This window comes from Nymphalis io, chromosome 4 (assembly GCF_905147045.1).
Source record: "Nymphalis io chromosome 4, ilAglIoxx1.1, whole genome shotgun sequence".
Lineage (NCBI taxonomy): Eukaryota > Metazoa > Arthropoda > Insecta > Lepidoptera > Nymphalidae > Nymphalis > Nymphalis io.
In genome coordinates this window covers 6,505,986-6,526,343 of record NC_065891.1, presented here as the reverse complement: position 1 = coordinate 6,526,343, position 20,358 = coordinate 6,505,986, and the positions used below count along the sequence as shown (strand labels likewise).

The window sequence follows — 20,358 nt, the reverse complement described above, 5'->3', positions numbered from 1 at the left end:
CTTTTTTAGCATTGTTTTTAGATCATGTACCCATTTCCGATTGTATTTAAGAAAGAAGACCATTAGAAGCGTCGAAGTTTGGAATGTGGCTAATACGACGTCTAAAGTCAGCGATTGTGCAGCAGAAACTGTAGCCGATGTCGACGCGATCAGGCTGCCAGTTGATCCAGTTGAAAGCAGCGTTATTACGACATCTATCCGTGCAGAATTGTAATCCTCGAGCCTCAGCCAAAGTGTAGTAAGGGTTGTTAATACTAATAAAGGCAGTACCACGGCGTCTAGATGCATCGTAAGCGACCTAAGAACGTATTTTTTTTAGTACCAAATATTATTATTTAATAATAAATAAGTATAAACTATCAATAAGGACACATAATTAATAAAAATATCATTAAACAATTTTAAGCAATACTTGCCTTGTAGAAATATTGAGGAACCGGCACTCGATTATTGGACTCTAAGAAAATATTTACAAAACGTCCATTGCCGTCACGTAATTGGGTTACACCGAAGGTACCAGTGTAGATGACGGTATTGTATCCAGCTGCGCCAATTCTTCTGCGAAGGTTCTATGAATATCGAGAAAAACTTTAGTAGTATTTTTTAATAACATTATTTTTCCGAAACCAATGTTAAGCTTATTGACACATACGAGTATAAGGAAACCTCATTGTCTTTTTGTCAAAAATGTTTAATGAAAATTTTAAAACTTTTAGCATTAGCCCAGCAGTGGGACATTCAAAGGCTGTAGTATTGACTTTATAAGATAATACGAAACCGTAAATACTTATTACTTAGTAGTAGGCTATTACTTTACCAATAAGAAAAAAAATCATTATGCAAATTGTTAATAAGACTATTTGTATGTATAAGTAAGAATCCACAAAATAATACCTGCTCAAGGTTGTTCCAGTTACCAGCGTTGAATGGTTGCCATTGTGGTGCAGCGTTAATAAAGAAGAAAGTAGATCGCTGTGCAGGTGCAAATACGTGGTCACTTTTTGCAGTGAGGTGACCACGGGTTAAGAACTGAGTAGAAGTGATGTATCGGCCCACCATATTGGTTCCAACCAATCTTCCAATGACATTTCGTTGGTTATTTTGTGTGTAGACATTGTTTATGTTAACACCAGGGAAGAATGAACCCGCTGAAATTAATAAAAAATATAGATCAGCCCTTATTTAACTAAAATAACATAATATTTTTTTATAAAATATTTAAATATTTACTTACGTAGCCAGCTTGGTCTGTCGACACCAGTTTGGTGAACGGCATGAGTAGGGTTTTGGTTATACCAAACGTATAAAACTTCCATTCGGTTTCGGTCGAAGCAGGACCAGTATACAGTGTGAAAGACATTGTTAACAATAAATCCTGACCTACAAGGCGTTTAAATAATATATAATAAAATATATACAATTTACCACTATATAGTTATATTTATAATAATTTAATAGGGATACCTAATGACAATGTTGTTATTGAAACATCTTTGGTTCGTTTGCTGGGCTTCAAAGAAAGGATGATTTGAACACGTCAATTGTCGGAATGCTCTATTTCCATTTAACCATCCCGCACCTGATACGAGATTACCGCTAACGCATCTCGCATTCTAAATAAAAAATATTCAAATAATTATATTCACTTCAAATATAAAATGACGCATACTTAGAAAAAAAGTAATTTTCTTACAGCAGTTTGAACATTTGAAATAATATTGGGATGACGAATGAGTCGACCTGGTCCTGGACAGGATACGATGATTTCTTCATTAGCATTGAGGCGGACTTGACCACTGTTTCCAGAAGGTGTCAAGAAAGTATTTCTTGATCTATGGATATAGACTGGCTGAGGATTTCCAAAGTCACCGTTTACCCGCAAAGTACATGCTGTAATAGATCAATAAATAATAGATAACTTTAAATTTCAAATATATACACTTCTTACCAAAACTGGTAATTTGACATTTATTTACCATTGCGTGTTGTAGCAGTTGATGATACATTAACCCATTTCTGTTCTTCAATCTCAAGCCACTTATCAAGGTAGTCCTCAAACTCTTCTTCGCTTAATTTGAAGGCTAATTCCGCAGGGTTTGGTAGCGTGGCTGGAATGGCGCTCACGGCTAAGGTGACAGATGTGATCGCAAGAATCAAGCGAATCATCGTTGGTCAGGTGTACGTTGCGACGACCAAAAACAAAAGCCCGTCGGCAACTTGTGTGGAACAGTGTCACTGACATCATGTTTGCTTATGATATTTATAGGATATCCATATCTTTCCAAAAATTAAAAACAAATCTATGACATCGGAGACAAGATAAAGAAGATTATATGTAATTATTATATAGTAAATGATTATGATAAAGTCTTAGGATTTCATTTCAAAATTGGTGACATTTATAAATTGTATTTTGGGCATATTAACCTATTCACCTTCATTGACATTTACCTATTTCTGTAATTAAATTTGTAATAGCTTATTACGTGTATGGCTACGCGACTTTATCTGTGTGAAATGTTATTTCATTTTTGATTAATAGCTGTTTTAAAAAACGCCAATAAACGAACATTTACTTTTTATATATTTTACATTTATTTAAAAGGATATAAGGATTTAAAAAAATATTTTATTTACCATTTGTTTGCGATACTTTTTCCCAAAAGTTTTAGGTAAAAACCTTATGTTCCTTCGAATTCTTTCATACATACATCACACTTTTTTTAACTTATGAATTCCAACAAACTTTTAAGTTACTTTTCATCACTTTTTCTTAACATCTTTTCTTTTTCATAACTTGAATTTCAAATAGCGATATAATTTCGTTTCTTGAGAAGATAATACTTTAAGGAATATATCTCTTATGTTTTATACAAGTTATACAAACCTTTCACATAAGGGTTAAAAGTTTAAATTGCGGTGTTTTTTTAAGAAGTTTTTGGAAAATACTCGGGAAGTTTTTGGAATTCAATAAATGGTTCCTTAAGTTCACGCTTATTCACGCCAAGCATGAACATTTTTAGGGACACTTAATGATGAATGAAACAAGCAGTAGGACATATAAGCGTGGTTTTAAGGATTAATATCGCTGGGAAACGTGGAACATGGTAATACAATCATGGGAATGGAGAATTTCTCCCGATATGTGCAGGTTTCTCACGAGTTATCACAAATCATGGACGTGAAAACTTGGTTTTGCTGCTGAATTTGTGATTCTCTCCCTTCCCTCTCTCTCTCTTTCTTGGTCTCTTATTACTATGAAATTACGGTTGGATGGTATTTTATTAGTTATAAGAATAATTTTTAAATAAAAAAAATATATAATCATACGTAATTACGTATGATTATATATTTTTTTAAATATATATAGTTGTATATATATTAATACAATTTTAAATATTATCAATTAAAATACTTGCATTTTTTATCCTATTACTACCATTAATATGATTTAATTATATTGTTTTCATTAATCAGTATTGTATAAATCATTCAAACCTTAATATTCCAAAACATCTTATCATAATATATATAATAATATTTACATTAAAAATGTACAAAATTAAAAAAAAAAAACGGATAGTTAAAATTACATAATAAGTTCAAATTTCTTCTCTATTGTTTAGCTTAACAGGCTTTTAATCGTGACTTGTATTATATCTTACTAATCTTGGGATTATCGAGATTTGTCAGGGAACGTCGTCATGCGTGCCCATCAATTTTGATAATACAATGATTTCATATAAACACGCCCCCGGTACATGCTAATTGTTGATAATAAAGATAATTTAAAATTAATCGATATTTGCTATAATAATACATTTTTTATAATAAGTGTACTGACTGGTAAGGAAGACATAATATCATTTCAGTTGATTAGAAGTTATCATTTTAATTATTTTGATTAATTAAAAAAAACTTTTACTTTTTCTACTATTTATTCAAATGCATTTTTGAGCATCCGAATATTATTATTAAGTGAAATATCACTTCACTTTATTTCGTATTTATTTATTAATTTAGGATCACCAACATGACATAAAATAATTACAAATCAAAAGTTTAAAAATTAATAGGTCTAATAGTAAAAGTTGCTATACTTATAGTTAACCACGAAATAAAAATATATTCAATTCAAAAATGCAAATAGATATATACATATATCAAAATTAAAAATTAAAGGGAAAGGTGACAAGAGCACTAAGTTATAATGTACTAGTACGTTATAACTCAATGAATACTCACAACATTTTCCCGTTAAAGAGCAATTCAAATTCTTTGGGCCATTAATGAATCAGCCTTCTTATCACCAGTGGGGAGTGCCTAAGATGCCTCGCCTTGTGTGTTTAAATATTTTGCACTATTATGGTATTTAATGACTGAGTGCCGATTAACAATAACATAATATGTTTTATATAAATGAAAAGTTTTAAATATCCGAATAAATGACATTAAATAAAAATTATTTATTTAAAAATAATATGAAAAGTATAAAAAAAAGTCGAGATGGCCCTGTGGTAAGAACGCGTGAATCTTAACCGATGATCGTGGGTTCAAACCCGGGCAAGCACCACTGAATTTTCATGTGCTTAATTTGTGATTATAATTCACCTCGTGCTTTACGGTGAAGGAAAACATCGTGAGGAAACCTGCATGTGTCTAATTTCACTGAAATTCTGCCACATGTGAATTCTACCAACCCGCATTGAAGCAGCGTGGTGGAATAAGCTCCAAACCTTCTCCTCAAAAAGAGGAGAGGAGGCCTTTAGCCCAGCAGTGGGACATTCACAGGCTGTTACGGTTACGGATAAAAAGTATTTATATGTCAATAGTTTTTTTAACGAAATAATTTAATTAAGACCTTTATATGATTTTATGTCTTTTAATCTCGTTATACGCAGCTGATATACCTTTGAAAATTAAAATAAAATAGAATCGAATAATAAACAATATTTGGTTTAATAGTAAAATTTCAACTTTGACTACAAATATGAAGAAAAATTTATAAATAAAAAAGTAATTTGGAACAAGCTTATTTTAAGTGTCATTATTCAAAACATTTAGATCGAGATATTTGATCATACAAAAAATATACAGAATGAGATGAGCAGCGGAAAATTCCCTCGTGAGTAGATACAAGCATTAACTTGATACATAAGTCACAGTAACCATTTTCATGTTATCTCTTCGAAGTCTCTTTGATATCTAACGTATTCGAAGGGAAAATTATCGGTCTATGTGCTTTTCAAACGAATGCTGCCAAACTATAAAAGATGTAAGAAAACTTTGTAAGTAAGATTTGTAGGTTGTATAAATCTAAGAAAGTGAGCGTTTTATATTTAAAATAAATGGGAAAATAAACGTAATAATAGTAAGCGTATTTTTTTCAGACTTTTACCGTCTATTGCTGGACGAAAGCCTCCCCCATCGAATGCCAATCATCCCGATCTTGTATCTCTCTCTCATCTCGTACCTTTTTTAGATCGTTGGTCCACCTTGCCACAGGGCGCTACACTACGTTTGCCTAAGCGTGGTCTCCACTTAAACAAGTGTCGGATCTATCGGTCATCAATGCGCCTGGAGACATGACCAGCCCACATTTTCCATCAGTTCAACCACCGTTGTCCATCTCTTACATAAAAATAATGTATAAAAGTTTCATATCAATCGGATTAGTAGATTTTATGTAAATTCGAAAAAGAAACAAAAAACCGCTTTATAATGTTTTTTTTCATCCGAACGGTTGCTATACTATTAAATATATACTATTAAAAAATATTAAAAATCACTTGTCTTTTGTAATCTGTAAATCCCGAAAAAATTCGTGAACATTTTGTCACCGCAACAAGCTTTTGTTACAACGGGGTTTTGCTTTCTCATTTTATCGCGTGAGAAACTTTCAGGTAGGGATGGAAATATTTTGCGGAGATACCTATTGTAGAATTCCACGGGACGTTGTAATGCTAATATTTTAGGGCGAAGGTCAGGCTTCATTAGCTAAACAAGGCTATACCACCCCACATTGTTTATACCGAGATTAACTTGTTTCAGCAACAAAACTTGGATAAAGGTTTGTTGAATAAAAGATTGCTTTTTACCTTCGTCATGATTCACCTGAAAAGTTGATAAATTAATTTAATGTTATTTGATTTAGTTTGTCCAAGCTCTATGTAGATGATATTAAAATAATGAATCTGTCAAAACTATGAGAAAATAAATGTCATGACAATTTATTTATAATTCTTAAATATTCATGTGGATATTTTGGACGGTTCCGATTTTATAATGGGCAAAGATAAATCGACATGTTTTGAGTGAGATGTTTCTGTGTTTCTATGGTTTATTAATGTTTATTGGTGGAAAATGCGATTGAGAAGTAATGAAGGTTCTTGAATCGATTGCGAGTATATTTATAGCCTATATATATTTTTTAAATTTATTTTAGAAAGGCAAATGGTCCGTCTGATAGTAAGTGGTTATCATCACTCATAGACACCAATACTGGGAAGCTTAAACTTCTTACACTATCAATGCGCCGCTGTATCCCATGAATGATAGGATCTAAGATTACCTTTTCTTAGCTTACTAAAAAAATTTATTCAAATGTATTCAGAAGGTAGTTTTATAATAATTGATGAATATGATCTGCGGGAGTTAAATGCGAAGTTCATATTGTTTACACCAAATCATAATCAAAATAAATTATAACCTACTTATCGACTATTAAATATCAATTATATGAAAAATACGCGGTTTCATCCGCGTATAACTTAAATAAGTCACTAAGAGCAGACTTATAATATTTCAGTATATATAATGATAAAGCAATTTAATTATATTTTTGTTAATTATGTGTTTGTTTTGTTTTAATATTTATTGGTTTTCGCCGCACCCGAATGTAGATAGGGCAACATACAATTGGCCATGAGAAAAACACCATTCCTTTGTCTTTCCCTGTGCTTTATTTATTGTGACTGCAAACGATAACTTCATAGGAAATTGTGTTCTTTTAAAAACGAAAGGTATAAATTTAACAAAAACAAAAAAAAAATTGTTTTATCATTGCCATAAGTAATAAAAATAATTATTTGAAAAAAATAAATCAATCAATCGCACGTTATCGTGTTCAATAAATATACGTACATACATAATATAGGCGATTCGAATTAATCAAAAGTAAATACCTAAAGCTGAATGTAATGAATTGTTACGTTTAATTAATTACACTATTTAGTAGCTTACACTGACTATAGAGGTAAACTATTTAACGTTTTCAATTAAGCTAAAATTACTTGCTTTGTCAGTTCAGGAAAAAAACTCTTTACATTAATTCATAATCATTTAATGATAGGTATGGTACTATTGTCTTCGCTGATCCTGTTACAATAGTAGGGATTAATTTCCAAAGACTTTTGTGTCCGTGCGAAAGAACTTTTTTTATTGGTATACTAGTTCTTTATCCACGGTTTTGGTCGCGTCGTAATTTTACTAGTGGTAGGGCTTTGCGTAAGCTCGCCTGGGTAGGTACCATCCACTCATCAGATATTCTACTGCAAAACAGTACTTGGTATTATTGTATTCCGGTTTGAAGGGTGAGAGAGCCAGTTTAATTATAGGCACAAGGAACATATCATCTTAGTTCCCAAGGTTGGTGGTGCCTTGGTGATTTAAGCGATGGTTAACATTTCTTACAATAGGTTATGGGCACTGCGTTATGTCAACACGATGGGTACTTTTCTGAAGGCTTACACTGCGTAAAAAAAAGGATATATTATAAGGCGATGGAGACCACTTACCTACGGCGGTATTCTATTAAAAAAAATAAGAATAGATTAATACTAATTTCCATAGCTCTTTGTTCAAAAATGAAAGGTTTTTTTTTGAAAGACAAATTTTCATACTTATCATCACTACCTTCAGTTAAATAAATTAAATCCTTCCTTAGTGCTCACCTACTGTTTAAAAAGAACCCATATGCAAATATTTATCTGCTGCTGCTCTGCGTTGAAATCTCAGTCCTTTTATATATTTATAAGCACTGTCTATTTGGTAATAAGCTGATATGAATATCTCAATAATAATAATAATGTCATCCAGACCGATTTCGGCCACGGCGGCCAATCTCAAGAGAGATTAGCCAACTACGCAGGAGATATTATAGTGCACAAGTGTGTGCGCAAACACAGATGCACTCTCATGCAATCCGACACGACCGGAAAGAGTTCAGGTGCAGGACCAACGGCTTTACGTGCTTTCCGAGGCACGGGAGTGTACACACTTCCAACTTCCAGACTCCGGGCTGCTACTGAGAATTTTCTGTCAGAAAAACCCAATAATTTTTTATTGGTCCGACCTGGGAATTGAACCTAGGACCTCCGGATCTGCGGCCTTATATCAAGCCACTAGACCAACGATGCAGTATATCTCAATAACAGCACGGAGTTAGAAAGTTGGCATTGTTATATTACCGTGCCTCGGAAAGCACGTAAAAACGTTATCTCTACTCCTAATATATTTCCAGTCGTGTCGGATTGCCATCCCACCGGGTTTGTCCTTGAGATTTGTCGCTGTGGCTGGAATTTAATTAGACGACTTTATTAATAAACTTTCGAATGAAACATAATATAGACAGTTAATTAAATTTACTTTCTGGAAATAACTCTGTTCATTATATGTTTGTTTAATTTTTTATAATTACATTCTTTGAAAATGTATTGAATGAGAAACAAAATTCATGTAAGGTAATGTAAATATTTAATTATCTAATTCCCAAATGGGTTTCCTTAGCCACAGGTAGATCAAATAAAACGCACAGATTTTTATTGAAAAGGAATTTTCTTTCACTTTAAATAAGTGTAATGTTACTTATTATTATTATGAAGCAGATGTTAAAGAAATTGATTAAAATGTTGACGGTCATCATGTAAAGTGGTTTGTATACTAAAATTCAAATTCTTGATTTTCAGCTGATATTACAAGGTACTGATGGAAATATTCAAGTATTATATACTTTTATTAAAACTTAGAAATCAATGTGTAATAAATATTGATAAAAATTAAATCACATGATCAGTGCTTTAAATCAAGTTATCATGGCATGTTAATGTGATCGCGGTTGTAGTCCCAGATAACGTCTCAACGGTCTTCGTTCCAGTGCCAGGCCGTTACTGAACGTTGGTCGCTAGCTTCGCATATTTTTTCTGTCTTCAGCTAGAGGAGTTATTACGTCAAAAATTGATTTTAATATTGTAATATACCACAGCTACGTCCTTTTTCTTCCATTAAGTACTAATAGCTTGGTCTTAAGAACAGATTAACAGGTTTATTTAAGACGTAGGTAATCTAAACACAAAAAGCTGTTTCATTTTCTACAAAATATACAACAATATTACAAGGGATAATCAGAAAACGCATACTAACAACTGCACAGAAATATAATAAATATATATAAATAAAATTAAATAAGCAACGTATTTGTAGGTGAGCGCAATACGAGTCAAGTTTTAAAGTCTAATTTAAGAGCAACATAATATCTAATATGTAACATTCTGAAGCAAAAATGGGGAAAGATAGGTTTTACTTCTGGGACGAGTGAGTTTTAATAATAAAATGTGATATAAATGCATACTCTCCCGCTTCCTATTACACCCAAGTGGAGCTGTGAGGCAGTACTCGCAAATGCAATTATAATATTTAGTAACCTTTTTTGTTTCAAGTTAAATACTATACATTAATTTTAAATAATAAATATACATTTATCAACCGAAATTGACTTTGGCTTTGTTTTTAGCAACTTGTGTTGGTTTTCAATCTTCATATTGATTCGTAAATCTAACATTAGTTTTAAATAATAAAATAATCAAAGTAAATTGTTGCTATAAAAATAAATTAAAAAATGGTACAAGAAATTGCCTACACATTTGTATACGTCGTTTGTACATGATTATTTTAGTAAAAAACTAAAGGTACAAAGTTTTCAACATTCAGGAAGAAGAATAATCTGCAAACAATAAGAAAGAGTAATGTACATAATCATTCACTGACGTCGTATTGTGAAAAGCGATATACAAAATGCTGCCATCCCTCCTTAGCCGGGTATTTTTGTGTTGCGACTCCGCTATTCTGTGAAGACAAATTAATTTGATTTATTACAACCGCAGTTTGCTTCAAAATCAGCTTCTTAGCTCTTTCTTCATTCTTTATAACAGTTTAAAAAAAAACTAATTTTATATTCACGCTCGAGATAAAAATTTACAAAATAAATTCAACGCGTTACTTTAAACGATAAATATATTAATCGATTGATTTTAATACCTTGTAATGAAAAATATATCTTATCAAATACATATAATACAAAGGTTTATTTTCACGCACCGTTAGGCATCCTAATTAAAGATTGACAGCCTAAAGATTAGCCCTAATCGAATCAATCGAAAGTCTATCACGTCAGAGCCATGAATTAAACACGCTATCTTAACTTACTACATACTGAATAATTGAATGGTATTGTTTTATAATATAATATTATTATTTTATATAAAACTATAATTTTAATGTAGGTATTTTGTAAGTGATTTGAATTCGCCTTTTTTTGTTAAACGAAATTCGACCAAATATTCTTGATTTGTGTGAAACATCTTAGCCGTGTCTTAGCGCTCGGCAGGGGCAAACTGAGAGTTTGAGCGTCAGATGACGTCAGCGTAAGGTTTTGAGCGTTAGATGACGTCAACGTAAGATTTGTTATTGTAAGAGCTTTAATGTGGGCGTGTGATGAACTTACATGCTTACGCATCAATTCTCGTGAGTACCTTGGCACTCACACCATTTTGTGTGTCTGGCAATTCCTTCTATTTATGATTCATTCCCCCTCCTTTTTTATAAATACTTAGAAAATATATAATTCTATACAACTTTTATGAAGAGTTATTTTTGTTTGTTTGTTGGTTTTTTCACTTTATGCAGTCTGCTAATCGAAATGATAATTAATCGATATGAATGTTAATTACATAAACATTATAATAGGTCATCGTTTCAGAGCGGATAGGTATGGGTTGTATAATATGTTTATTTTATTATGTATTTTTTTTGAGATATAGCTAAGTATGTCAACGTCGTCGAAGAGAAAATTCTTGGGCGCTGTCCAAACAAACACTGATAAAACTTTACGGGATAAAAGATAACAACAACATATCCAAAATGTCTACAGAAAAAAACACTCTAATCATAAAATCAGATTTAGTATTTCAATAGTAATAGAAGCAATATACATATTATAAGGCAATGTGTACAAAAATATTATGAATTATTTAATTTTGTAAGGCTCCTAAAATTAAAAATAAATATTGAACTCGCCTTTATTTTTGGAAATTTATAACAATTACTATAAGGATAAGGTGTGGCTATTAATAATGACTAGTAAAGTAATAAATCATTTAATTTTGTCTTGAAAAATAACAGTTACAAAAAAAAATGATTTACAAAAATGGTGATAATAAATTTTACTGTATGACAAATTACTGTATTTGTCACAAAACGCTATAAAGAAATAAATAATATATTGATTTGAATTGAAAAACTCTCATTTTCCCTGAGGAAATTGGAACGAGTAGGCTATTAAATATTTAATATTTATCGTATTGATCAATATCCTTTTAGTCACTGAAACAAAAACTGCAATACTTAATATATATGTATATATATATATTATTTTATATTTTGTTTGCCATTACTAGTACGTACATACATGTATACGGCAATCGTGCTTAAATTTAATAATTAAATAAGGACCGTGTGAAATGATAACAAGAATTAGAGCAGCTCTCGTCGAATTACAGTTTCTCTGGAAGAAAAACCTGTTTCATTTTTCTTCTGCAATTCAAGATGTCTGCCTCTTTTTGGCAATGGGGCAACAAAGCGGCGCCAGTCACTATCGTGTTAAATCTTATGACATTTTGTTGACATTATTCAACTATGTCAGCGACAAACAAAAATATATGGTTTGAAATAAGAGATGAATATTTGTTTAGTTTGCCCACTACTAGATAGCGAGTCCTGCTCTGATAATCAAATCATACGATTATGAGATATAAAAAGAATCATTGGAATATTTGCGGATCCAAATTATTTGAATTTCGATAACCTTTAATAAAAAAATGATTTTGTTCTTTTTGACAATATTTTATTCAAAACGACATAAACAATGCGACAGTACCATCAGAATTCGACTAAGATACATAAGTTAAGTTTAACATGATACGCAGTTAATTTGTCGCTTACAGTAATCCCTTTTTACAAAATAATATATTTTAATGGAAAACTATTCCAACGACTTTAATGGAATTTTATTATACTAACAGGATTTCGATAAACTGATGTAAACAAGTGTCACCGAGAGAAAAGTTGGTCATGAGTTAAATTGACTACAATCCCAGTCGTGTCTCATCCAGCTTGTTGTTACTGTTAATTATTCTCTTTTCTTTAATAATTATTTTAATTTCATTAAAAAAAGAATGTATATTGATTTTTTTATTTAGCATAAAAACTGTTTTGTAGAAATCAATTTATTTAATAGATAATATCAACCTTGAGACCGCACGATATCGACGTTCGTTCTCATCATCAATTTGTAATTTCCCATTTGGACGTATATTGTAATCGGGCTGATTTATAGAACATAAATGTTGAATACATTGACGTATTGAGTTCTATAGAGTTTGCTTGTATTATTTAGAGAATTTGTGTGTGTTTTTATGTATATCATGTAGGCACATGTACCTATTGAAAACACCTCTAAACGAATTATCCAATCATGTGCTTATTAAATTTGAATAATGTTTTCTATAACGGGAAATACTTTTACTAAAGGAAGACGATCATTATTTGCTTCCTACATATTTTTTCATGTGCTTTTTGTGTTTATCAATTTTACTTTGTATTCAGACTACGTATCAACTTTAATAGCATTATTCCATATTTTATTAAATATTAAAAAAATATAATACTGTACAATTATATGAACGAAATGAAATTAAAAGCATATTTTATAATAAGCTAAAATTCATTGATTTTACGTTTAAATTTAACTATAGTCTATAAAAAAATCCGCCGACGGCCTAGTGGTTAGAACAAGTAAATCTTAAACAATGATCTTGGGTTCAAGCCCGGGCATGCACCACAGAATTTTCATGTGTTATTATTTAAAGCTAAATTGTGATTATAATTCATCTCGTGCTTGACGGCGAAAGAAAAAAATCGTGAGGAAACCTGCATGTGTCTAATTTCATTGAAATTCTGCCACATGTGTATTCTACCAACCCACATTGGAGCAGCGCGGTGGAATAAGCTACAAACCTTCTCCTCAAAAAGGAGAGGAGGCCTTAGCCCAGCAGTGGGACAGTCACATGTTACGTTACGTTACGAAGACTTCAATTAATTTGATTACCAAAAGTTAAAAATATATTTTCAATTTTATACAGCTTAGTAAAGTGTTGCAAAATTAACCTTGGTCTTAGGTTACTCAAAAGATTATATTTTATTTTACCAAAATTTGAAAATTATAAAAAAAAAATATTCTAAACCATTCACATCTGCAATTTGTATTTTAAATTTTTTTTGTTCGTTTAAAGCAATAATAGACGTGGGGGTTGAGCAGAAGCAGTCAAGTATTTATGACCCGTAAAAGGCGCATTTCCACACACTTGTTGTAAAATTTATATACGAAATAACGATAAAAGCTATGTAACTTTAATCGAAGGCTATTTTTAAAGAAAACATACAGCTCATTTTGTAAGTCTAATATTAGAAATCAAAACATTTAGCATTTATTTCAACATTTAGCATTTTTTTTTCTTCCGAAAATACGTTACGTATTAATGAAATATAATATATCGACCCCTAAATAAACAAAGAGAAAAGAAAAACTAATTGTAGTAATTAGTTTTAGTAAATATAGATTGTTTTTAATCCCCTCCCCCAGGCTTCTTTTCTCTTTTTAAGATTTATTTTACTGTAGGTACTAAATCGCAAAGACTTCGTTTGTGTTCATGACAAAGACTTGAATCTTGCGCAATTGAAGCTTAAGCAAAATAAAATCGAATTAAGCATCGCATCTTTCAGCTTAAGTCAGTTCCTCGATCCCTGTTGCGTCAGTTTATTTATGTAAAAGTACCGTCCATTCATAAAGAAAAGCGTTCAACATGTTACATCTGTTCGATTTTAGGCCTTAACTTACTTGCCACCGCGGACCCGCTTCGCCGAAGAAGACCGGGGGGAAGACGTCGGCGCTATGCGCATCTTCTCCTCCCACCGTGAGTGTCGCCGGAACTAGGGGGTCTCTGTACCCCGAGAACCCCCTAAGATTTGGAGGCCCGCAGGGGCGGGCCAACCATCGGGACGGCACGGTAGTATGCGCAGGCGATCCCGTGACGTCCCCCGACAAGACGACGTGGGTATAACGGCGCCTTCAGCGCCGGCGTGTCCCACATACCCCCCCCACCTCATGTGGGGGAAACACGTAAATGTGTTTATCCAGCGAAAAAAAAAGGCTTCAGGCCTTACTTGTAGACTGAGAAGTCCTGGTCGGGACAATAAAAAGTTATTGTTTTTTTTGGCGAAATACTCGCTTCATTCTTTTAAATTTCGTAGTGTGCAGGTAGTGGTGCCTCGAATAGTATCTACTTTTAGCCACTGATCATATTTGAACTTTTTCTGGTTTTGTAGGATTAGTGGTCACGTCGGATGATGAGAGTTAAGAAAAAAAGTCAATTGTGGTGTCATACACTTGGAAATACGCGCTTGGCCAAAATCAGTTAGGTGGTTCATTGTATCATACATGCATGTTAAATTGATTTTATTTACACACATTGATTGAATTGATTTGAATTAGGTACTGTTGCATGAATATATTAAGTTGCAAAAATTTGTTGAGAAAAAAAAAATCGGATATGGGTATATTAAGTAATCACATATGTTTTGTATCATGTATGTAATAAAAATTGTAATTTTAAATCATTGATATTAACAAAAAAAAAAAAACAATAAAAATAATAAAGAATATATTTTTATGAATACCTATCTACTTACTTTATTTCCGAGCACACAAAAAAGATAATGCATTGTTTATCACGGGTTATAAAGATGTTCAAGACTATTAAAAATAATAATCATGTTGTAACATAAATTTTACGAGGAGGGAGAGATTTAATAACATTTCGAATATACGACATACTCGTAGGTGCCATATTGAAAACCTCTACATAGACATGCGGCAGTTAACACCTTACATTTGCAATATTATGGTCATAAACAGGAAAAAAAATGTCGTTTCAAAAAGCTTAAGTACAGTTGTAGAGGTACCGTAAACTAACCTATTTATTTTTCGTATAACATTTGAATGCTCTGTTGAAAATATTTTGTGATGCTATGCTTATATTAACCAAGTATTTTTTTCCTGATTCACATGAAACGAAAGGGAATAATTATCCACTTCGTACCTTCGTATTTACTATATTTCATGTTTAAACCGCAATCCTACCCTTTTTATTATTTTGCCCAACATTTTGAAAGTGTTGCACGTGTTCGCGGTTAAACCCTGAATATAAAATGGATAGGAAATATACATCGCAAAATATTATATGTTAGAGCTTTTGTATTGTTATAGTATTATACAAAGACTCAGATACTAAGGTCCAAGGAGGTTATTGGATTTTTCTGTCGAGAATTTCTCGATAGCAGACTGTATGCATTCGTAGTGTTGACTACAATCTCGTGCTTCAGAAAACATGTCAAGACGTTGGTGCTGCGCCTAAACTCTTACCTGAATTGTCAGATTTGCCATTTTATCGAACTATGAGAATGAGGGAATAGAGACTGCACCTGTATCTGTGCACACATTTGTCACTATAATATGTCTCGCGCAGTTGGTTAATTCCCTTGAGAATGACCGCCGAGGCCGAAATCAGGCAGGAGCATGTCATCATACGATTTTATAAATAAAACACAATGTATTTCATAATTCATTTATTGTTTGCAGTGTACTTCTTCAAATAATGTTATTTAAAATAGTGAGTTTTTGAGTGCAAAAATAAGTATGATACAAAGAAATGAGTGCTCTCGAAATTACTTTAGTAAATTGATTTTTTAATATTTTATAAAAGTCAATGATTAATAATTACCTACTAAGTTCAAAATGGATTCGGATAAAACATTATCAATAAATTCTACGATATTATTTAAGTATCTACGTCTTATAACCAGTATTTAGTAAATTTTATTACTGTATTTCCACCATATTTGTAAATTCAATGACTTTGTACTGAATATAGGTTTATACACCTAAATCTTCGTCATGAATTATTTCGTCCGGTAGTTTTTGAGTTTATCGCGTTCAGACAAACAAATAGACAGGCGCGTCGGGAAACTGTTTTGATAATATATGTTATACTCGTCTTGAACATTGTCGAAAATTCTATCTTAACGATTCCTTTATAAGACGTAGATACTTTAACAAATATTTATACAAACTACAATATTAATTTAAAATGAATTAAATTTAAAATAAGTGTCAAATTTTATTTATATAAGTGTAACCGTATATACATAGGGAAAGTTTGTCAAAACGGCGTTTATGTTTTTTTTTTAAATAACAATTGTTAACAATTGACTATGATAAATTAAATAACAATATTTTAAAATAACACGAACTATAATATATAAGCTGTTAGGTTTTCAACCTTTCACAAATCACAAATTGAAAATGAAAATCACATTAATATACTTTTTTAATTGCCGCCTTTTATTTTTGATTGTACTTTAATTTTAACGTTAAGAAATGATCAATTGTTTAATATTCCTTTCATAAGTTATTTAGTTTTTAAGTTATGCGAAATTTAGCCGTAAAAATTTGGTAATTACTGTGAAAAAAATTACAAACTGGAATGCTGTATGGCTTTTCAAATGGTAAACATTTTTTCAGTATATATGTTTGTTACTTTTATTAATAAGATATTAAAAATGACAAACATATGAATGCACAATTTAATTTATTTCATTTAGAAAATGTAAAGATATTATTGATAAGTAATATAACATTGATATTTGTTACGAATTTTCTAAATGTAGTACCTGGATAAAGCCTATTGTTTGATAATAATTGACTACGGTTTCAAATTTTTTTTATTACTCCACTTCTTTCTTTCCAAACAAAAACAAGAATTAAAAAAAAAAAAACTAAAAGCTTTGTCAATGATTTGTTGAAGTTAAAAAAATTAAACTGTGCATCGAGTTTCGATTATTTCATAAAAGAAAAATTTCAATTCTCCGTTTTCAGATCATATCCTTAAACTGATATTAAAACACATATTTTATTAAAGCAACGATACATCTTTCGATAATATAACATCTGTGTGTATCTTCGGATTACTAAAACTATGAAGTATTTGACAATATACTATAACCTAGTGATATTAAGTTCAATTTAAATTTCACATAAGTTAGAATTTGGTCGAGAGAGTATACTAACATTCTAGAGTACTTTATAGTCGGTGTATATGTTACAGCCAAAGATATTAATACGGATATTATGTATAACATCTAACTATTATGCATAATATCTAGATAAAGTGAATAATTTATCACATTATCTACGAAGTTTAGGCATTATTCATAATATCTAGCGACCATGTAAAATCGCTAATAATTAATGACATTGTCTTTAACATATATACTTGAACCTTAACACGATGAAGGCCTCCAATACAATATTTACACAGACGAGTTATATCTAGTAGGAAAGTACCACTAATATAAATATATTATTCAATATTATTCATATAACGTGTCAGCGTGTTTGTAAGTTTAGTATACTAAATATGGAAAAAAGTATTTCAAATTTGAATTGATAAATTTATAAAAACGTTGCATTAAAAATACGTGTGGAAATAGGAAAATATTGCATTTTCTATTAGCATGCATCAATCAAAGAACACACACAGCTAGCACAACACAGCTCTTCATTTATAAGGTATATTCGTTTCGAAACTTTTCGTATTAAAATATGTATCATATTTTCCATAACTATAAATTCAAAGGAATTAAATGCTATGTTTAAAAAAAGAGGGATTGATAAATATTTAAGTCGAAAATAAAATTTAACTTACATTTACATTCTAATAGTAACTATACCTCGAAGGAAGATAATTCGCATGTATAGCAAATGCGATTACGAGACATAATTATGTACTCGTATGTACTTCATAGTATATGAACCTCAAGGTATATATCTACAACAACAAAGTATACTCACAAACGGCATTACGGTGTACAATCGCACTTACGATAATAAATGAACTTACTTTTTACATTAGATCAAAATTCTCACAGCTTTGTCTTTCATTGTTCGCTTATAAGCGAGTACGAGTAAATTCGTTAAACACTAAAACTATTCGGTACATCTAGTACGTAGAGGTATTCGATACAGTCACAATAATAAACACAGCAATGACACTACTCGTACGAGTGACCGTTAAAATCATGTGAGGAATAAACGCGAAACTGACCTTCGATAAGAAGAACTGAACCAGGACCAGAGTTTATTGCTTCAATATCGATTCAGTCGAGGGCTAGTGAGGATGGGGTCAAAGTGGAATTAATAGTCCTATATACTATGCTTAGTAACAAATAGCAGCTGGGGTTATCTGCATTATAACAACTCATACGATATTCGATTTTTAAAATAAGTACAGGAAATAACTATCTTAGCTACCATATTCGGGAGAGAATGATACACACGAAAAAATATTTTCTTCTCTACAATAATATAAATCAAAGTAAACAAATCTTGAGATCGTATAACTATGATTATATGTTATGTCACAAGTGATTTAATATACGACACGAATACTCAGTTTACAATTATTATTTTACAAAAGTTACATCTCAACGATTGGTAAAATAGTATTAAGTTATAAGGCTCACTTAATTTGTAATTACGTGTAAATTACATAATTACGTAACTACTAATTAAGACGAAACTACGTTTTAAAATAATTGAAGTGTATGTTTTTTTTATATACATAAGATATAACTACACAACCACACAGCCACACTACTATATATTTTTCAAAGTACAATTTTTAATAGTAACTAAATAAAAAAGCAGTGTTTTATTTTTGATTTCATAATATTAATACTATAATTGTATCTATAAGATTCTATACCGATACCTAAATATCATCATTTTAAATTATGTGAATCTCAAAATGCCTTTACGCTAAAGCAATGTAAAGGCCCCTAGGCACTTTGACATTTGAGGCCTTCCCATGCCGACGCGGTTGGAGTAAAATGATATTATTTTTGGTTGAGGTTATTTTGGGCCCTCGGCTGGCCTGGACAAGATGCCGATGCCATGTAAGCCTAGGCATAAATCCGGGCCTTAGTAATAAATTTATAATGTTTTAGTTTTGGATCGTATGATTTCATTAATTATTTTTTTTATTGATTATGACATGTCAGAAGCGTTCAAATAAATCATAAAAAATATGTCACGTTATTATTTAGAAATCAATATATGAGTACAAAAATAAAAGAAGTTTTGTCCATTTAGAAAAATATTCTTAAGAAATTCACATAATATTCGATTTTCAATGTAACAATTTAGGAAGTAAGCATATATCTGAATTTTATCTGTATTAATTTTAATTTTAAAATATACATATTTTAAGTAATTTTAATGAGTTTTACGAAATACTTACAGTGAAGTTTTATTAGTTTAAAATACATTTGTTATCGCGTAGAACTAAATCACTTTAATGAAAATACTAAAAGTGTAACTGCGATTTGAATTCTCAATATCACTTTGGTATTTGAGTATATAATCTTTATCGTCGATTTGATTTTTTAGCGCAATGAAACTGTCCATTTTTTCTATTATTAGAATGAATATTATTAACAAATTCACACAGGCGTTTCTAGATCTTCTGATACGATTTGGAAGTGCTCTTGACCTGGAACAGAAATATTTTTATACGAAAAGGCAGACGAACATACTGATAGCTGGAATAAAATAGGTATCACGTCATTTGAAATATTTATATAAGTATATAATATATCTGCAAACAGCGTGAAGGAATAATAATTTATTAACAGTTTAGTTTAGTCCGAATCATATAAATTAACTTACGACTGCGACCTTTACAGCTAACTTATTCTTTTATAATAAATATTGTTATTTTCGCCAGAGAAAAGAAACTACGCAAAATAATATATTTTCCTTCAATACTGATTCCAGCATGTACATATGTATTTTATAGTTTCTATTTATTCCCTAATATATTGTAAATATCGGGGAATTCATTCGGCACT

General features: G+C 31.0%; 1 protein-coding gene and 1 pseudogene across 4 annotated transcripts in view; both read right to left on the bottom strand.

Moving 5' to 3' along the window:
• Positions 1 to 46: 46 nt before the first annotated feature.
• Positions 47 to 2,166, bottom strand: LOC126768259 (uncharacterized; annotated as a pseudogene).
• A 13,862-nt stretch (positions 2,167 to 16,028) lies between these two features.
• Positions 16,029 to 20,358, bottom strand: part of LOC126768244 (eye-specific diacylglycerol kinase) — a 142,621-nt gene continuing 138,291 nt past the window's right edge. For all 4 annotated transcript variants that reach the window (XM_050486245.1, XM_050486246.1, XM_050486247.1 and 1 more), the window contains one exon: positions 16,029 to 20,000. In XM_050486245.1, coding sequence (XP_050342202.1) covers positions 19,951 to 20,000 — 50 coding nt within the window. In that variant the 3' untranslated portion in view covers positions 16,029 to 19,950. The remainder of the gene's footprint in view (positions 20,001 to 20,358) is intronic.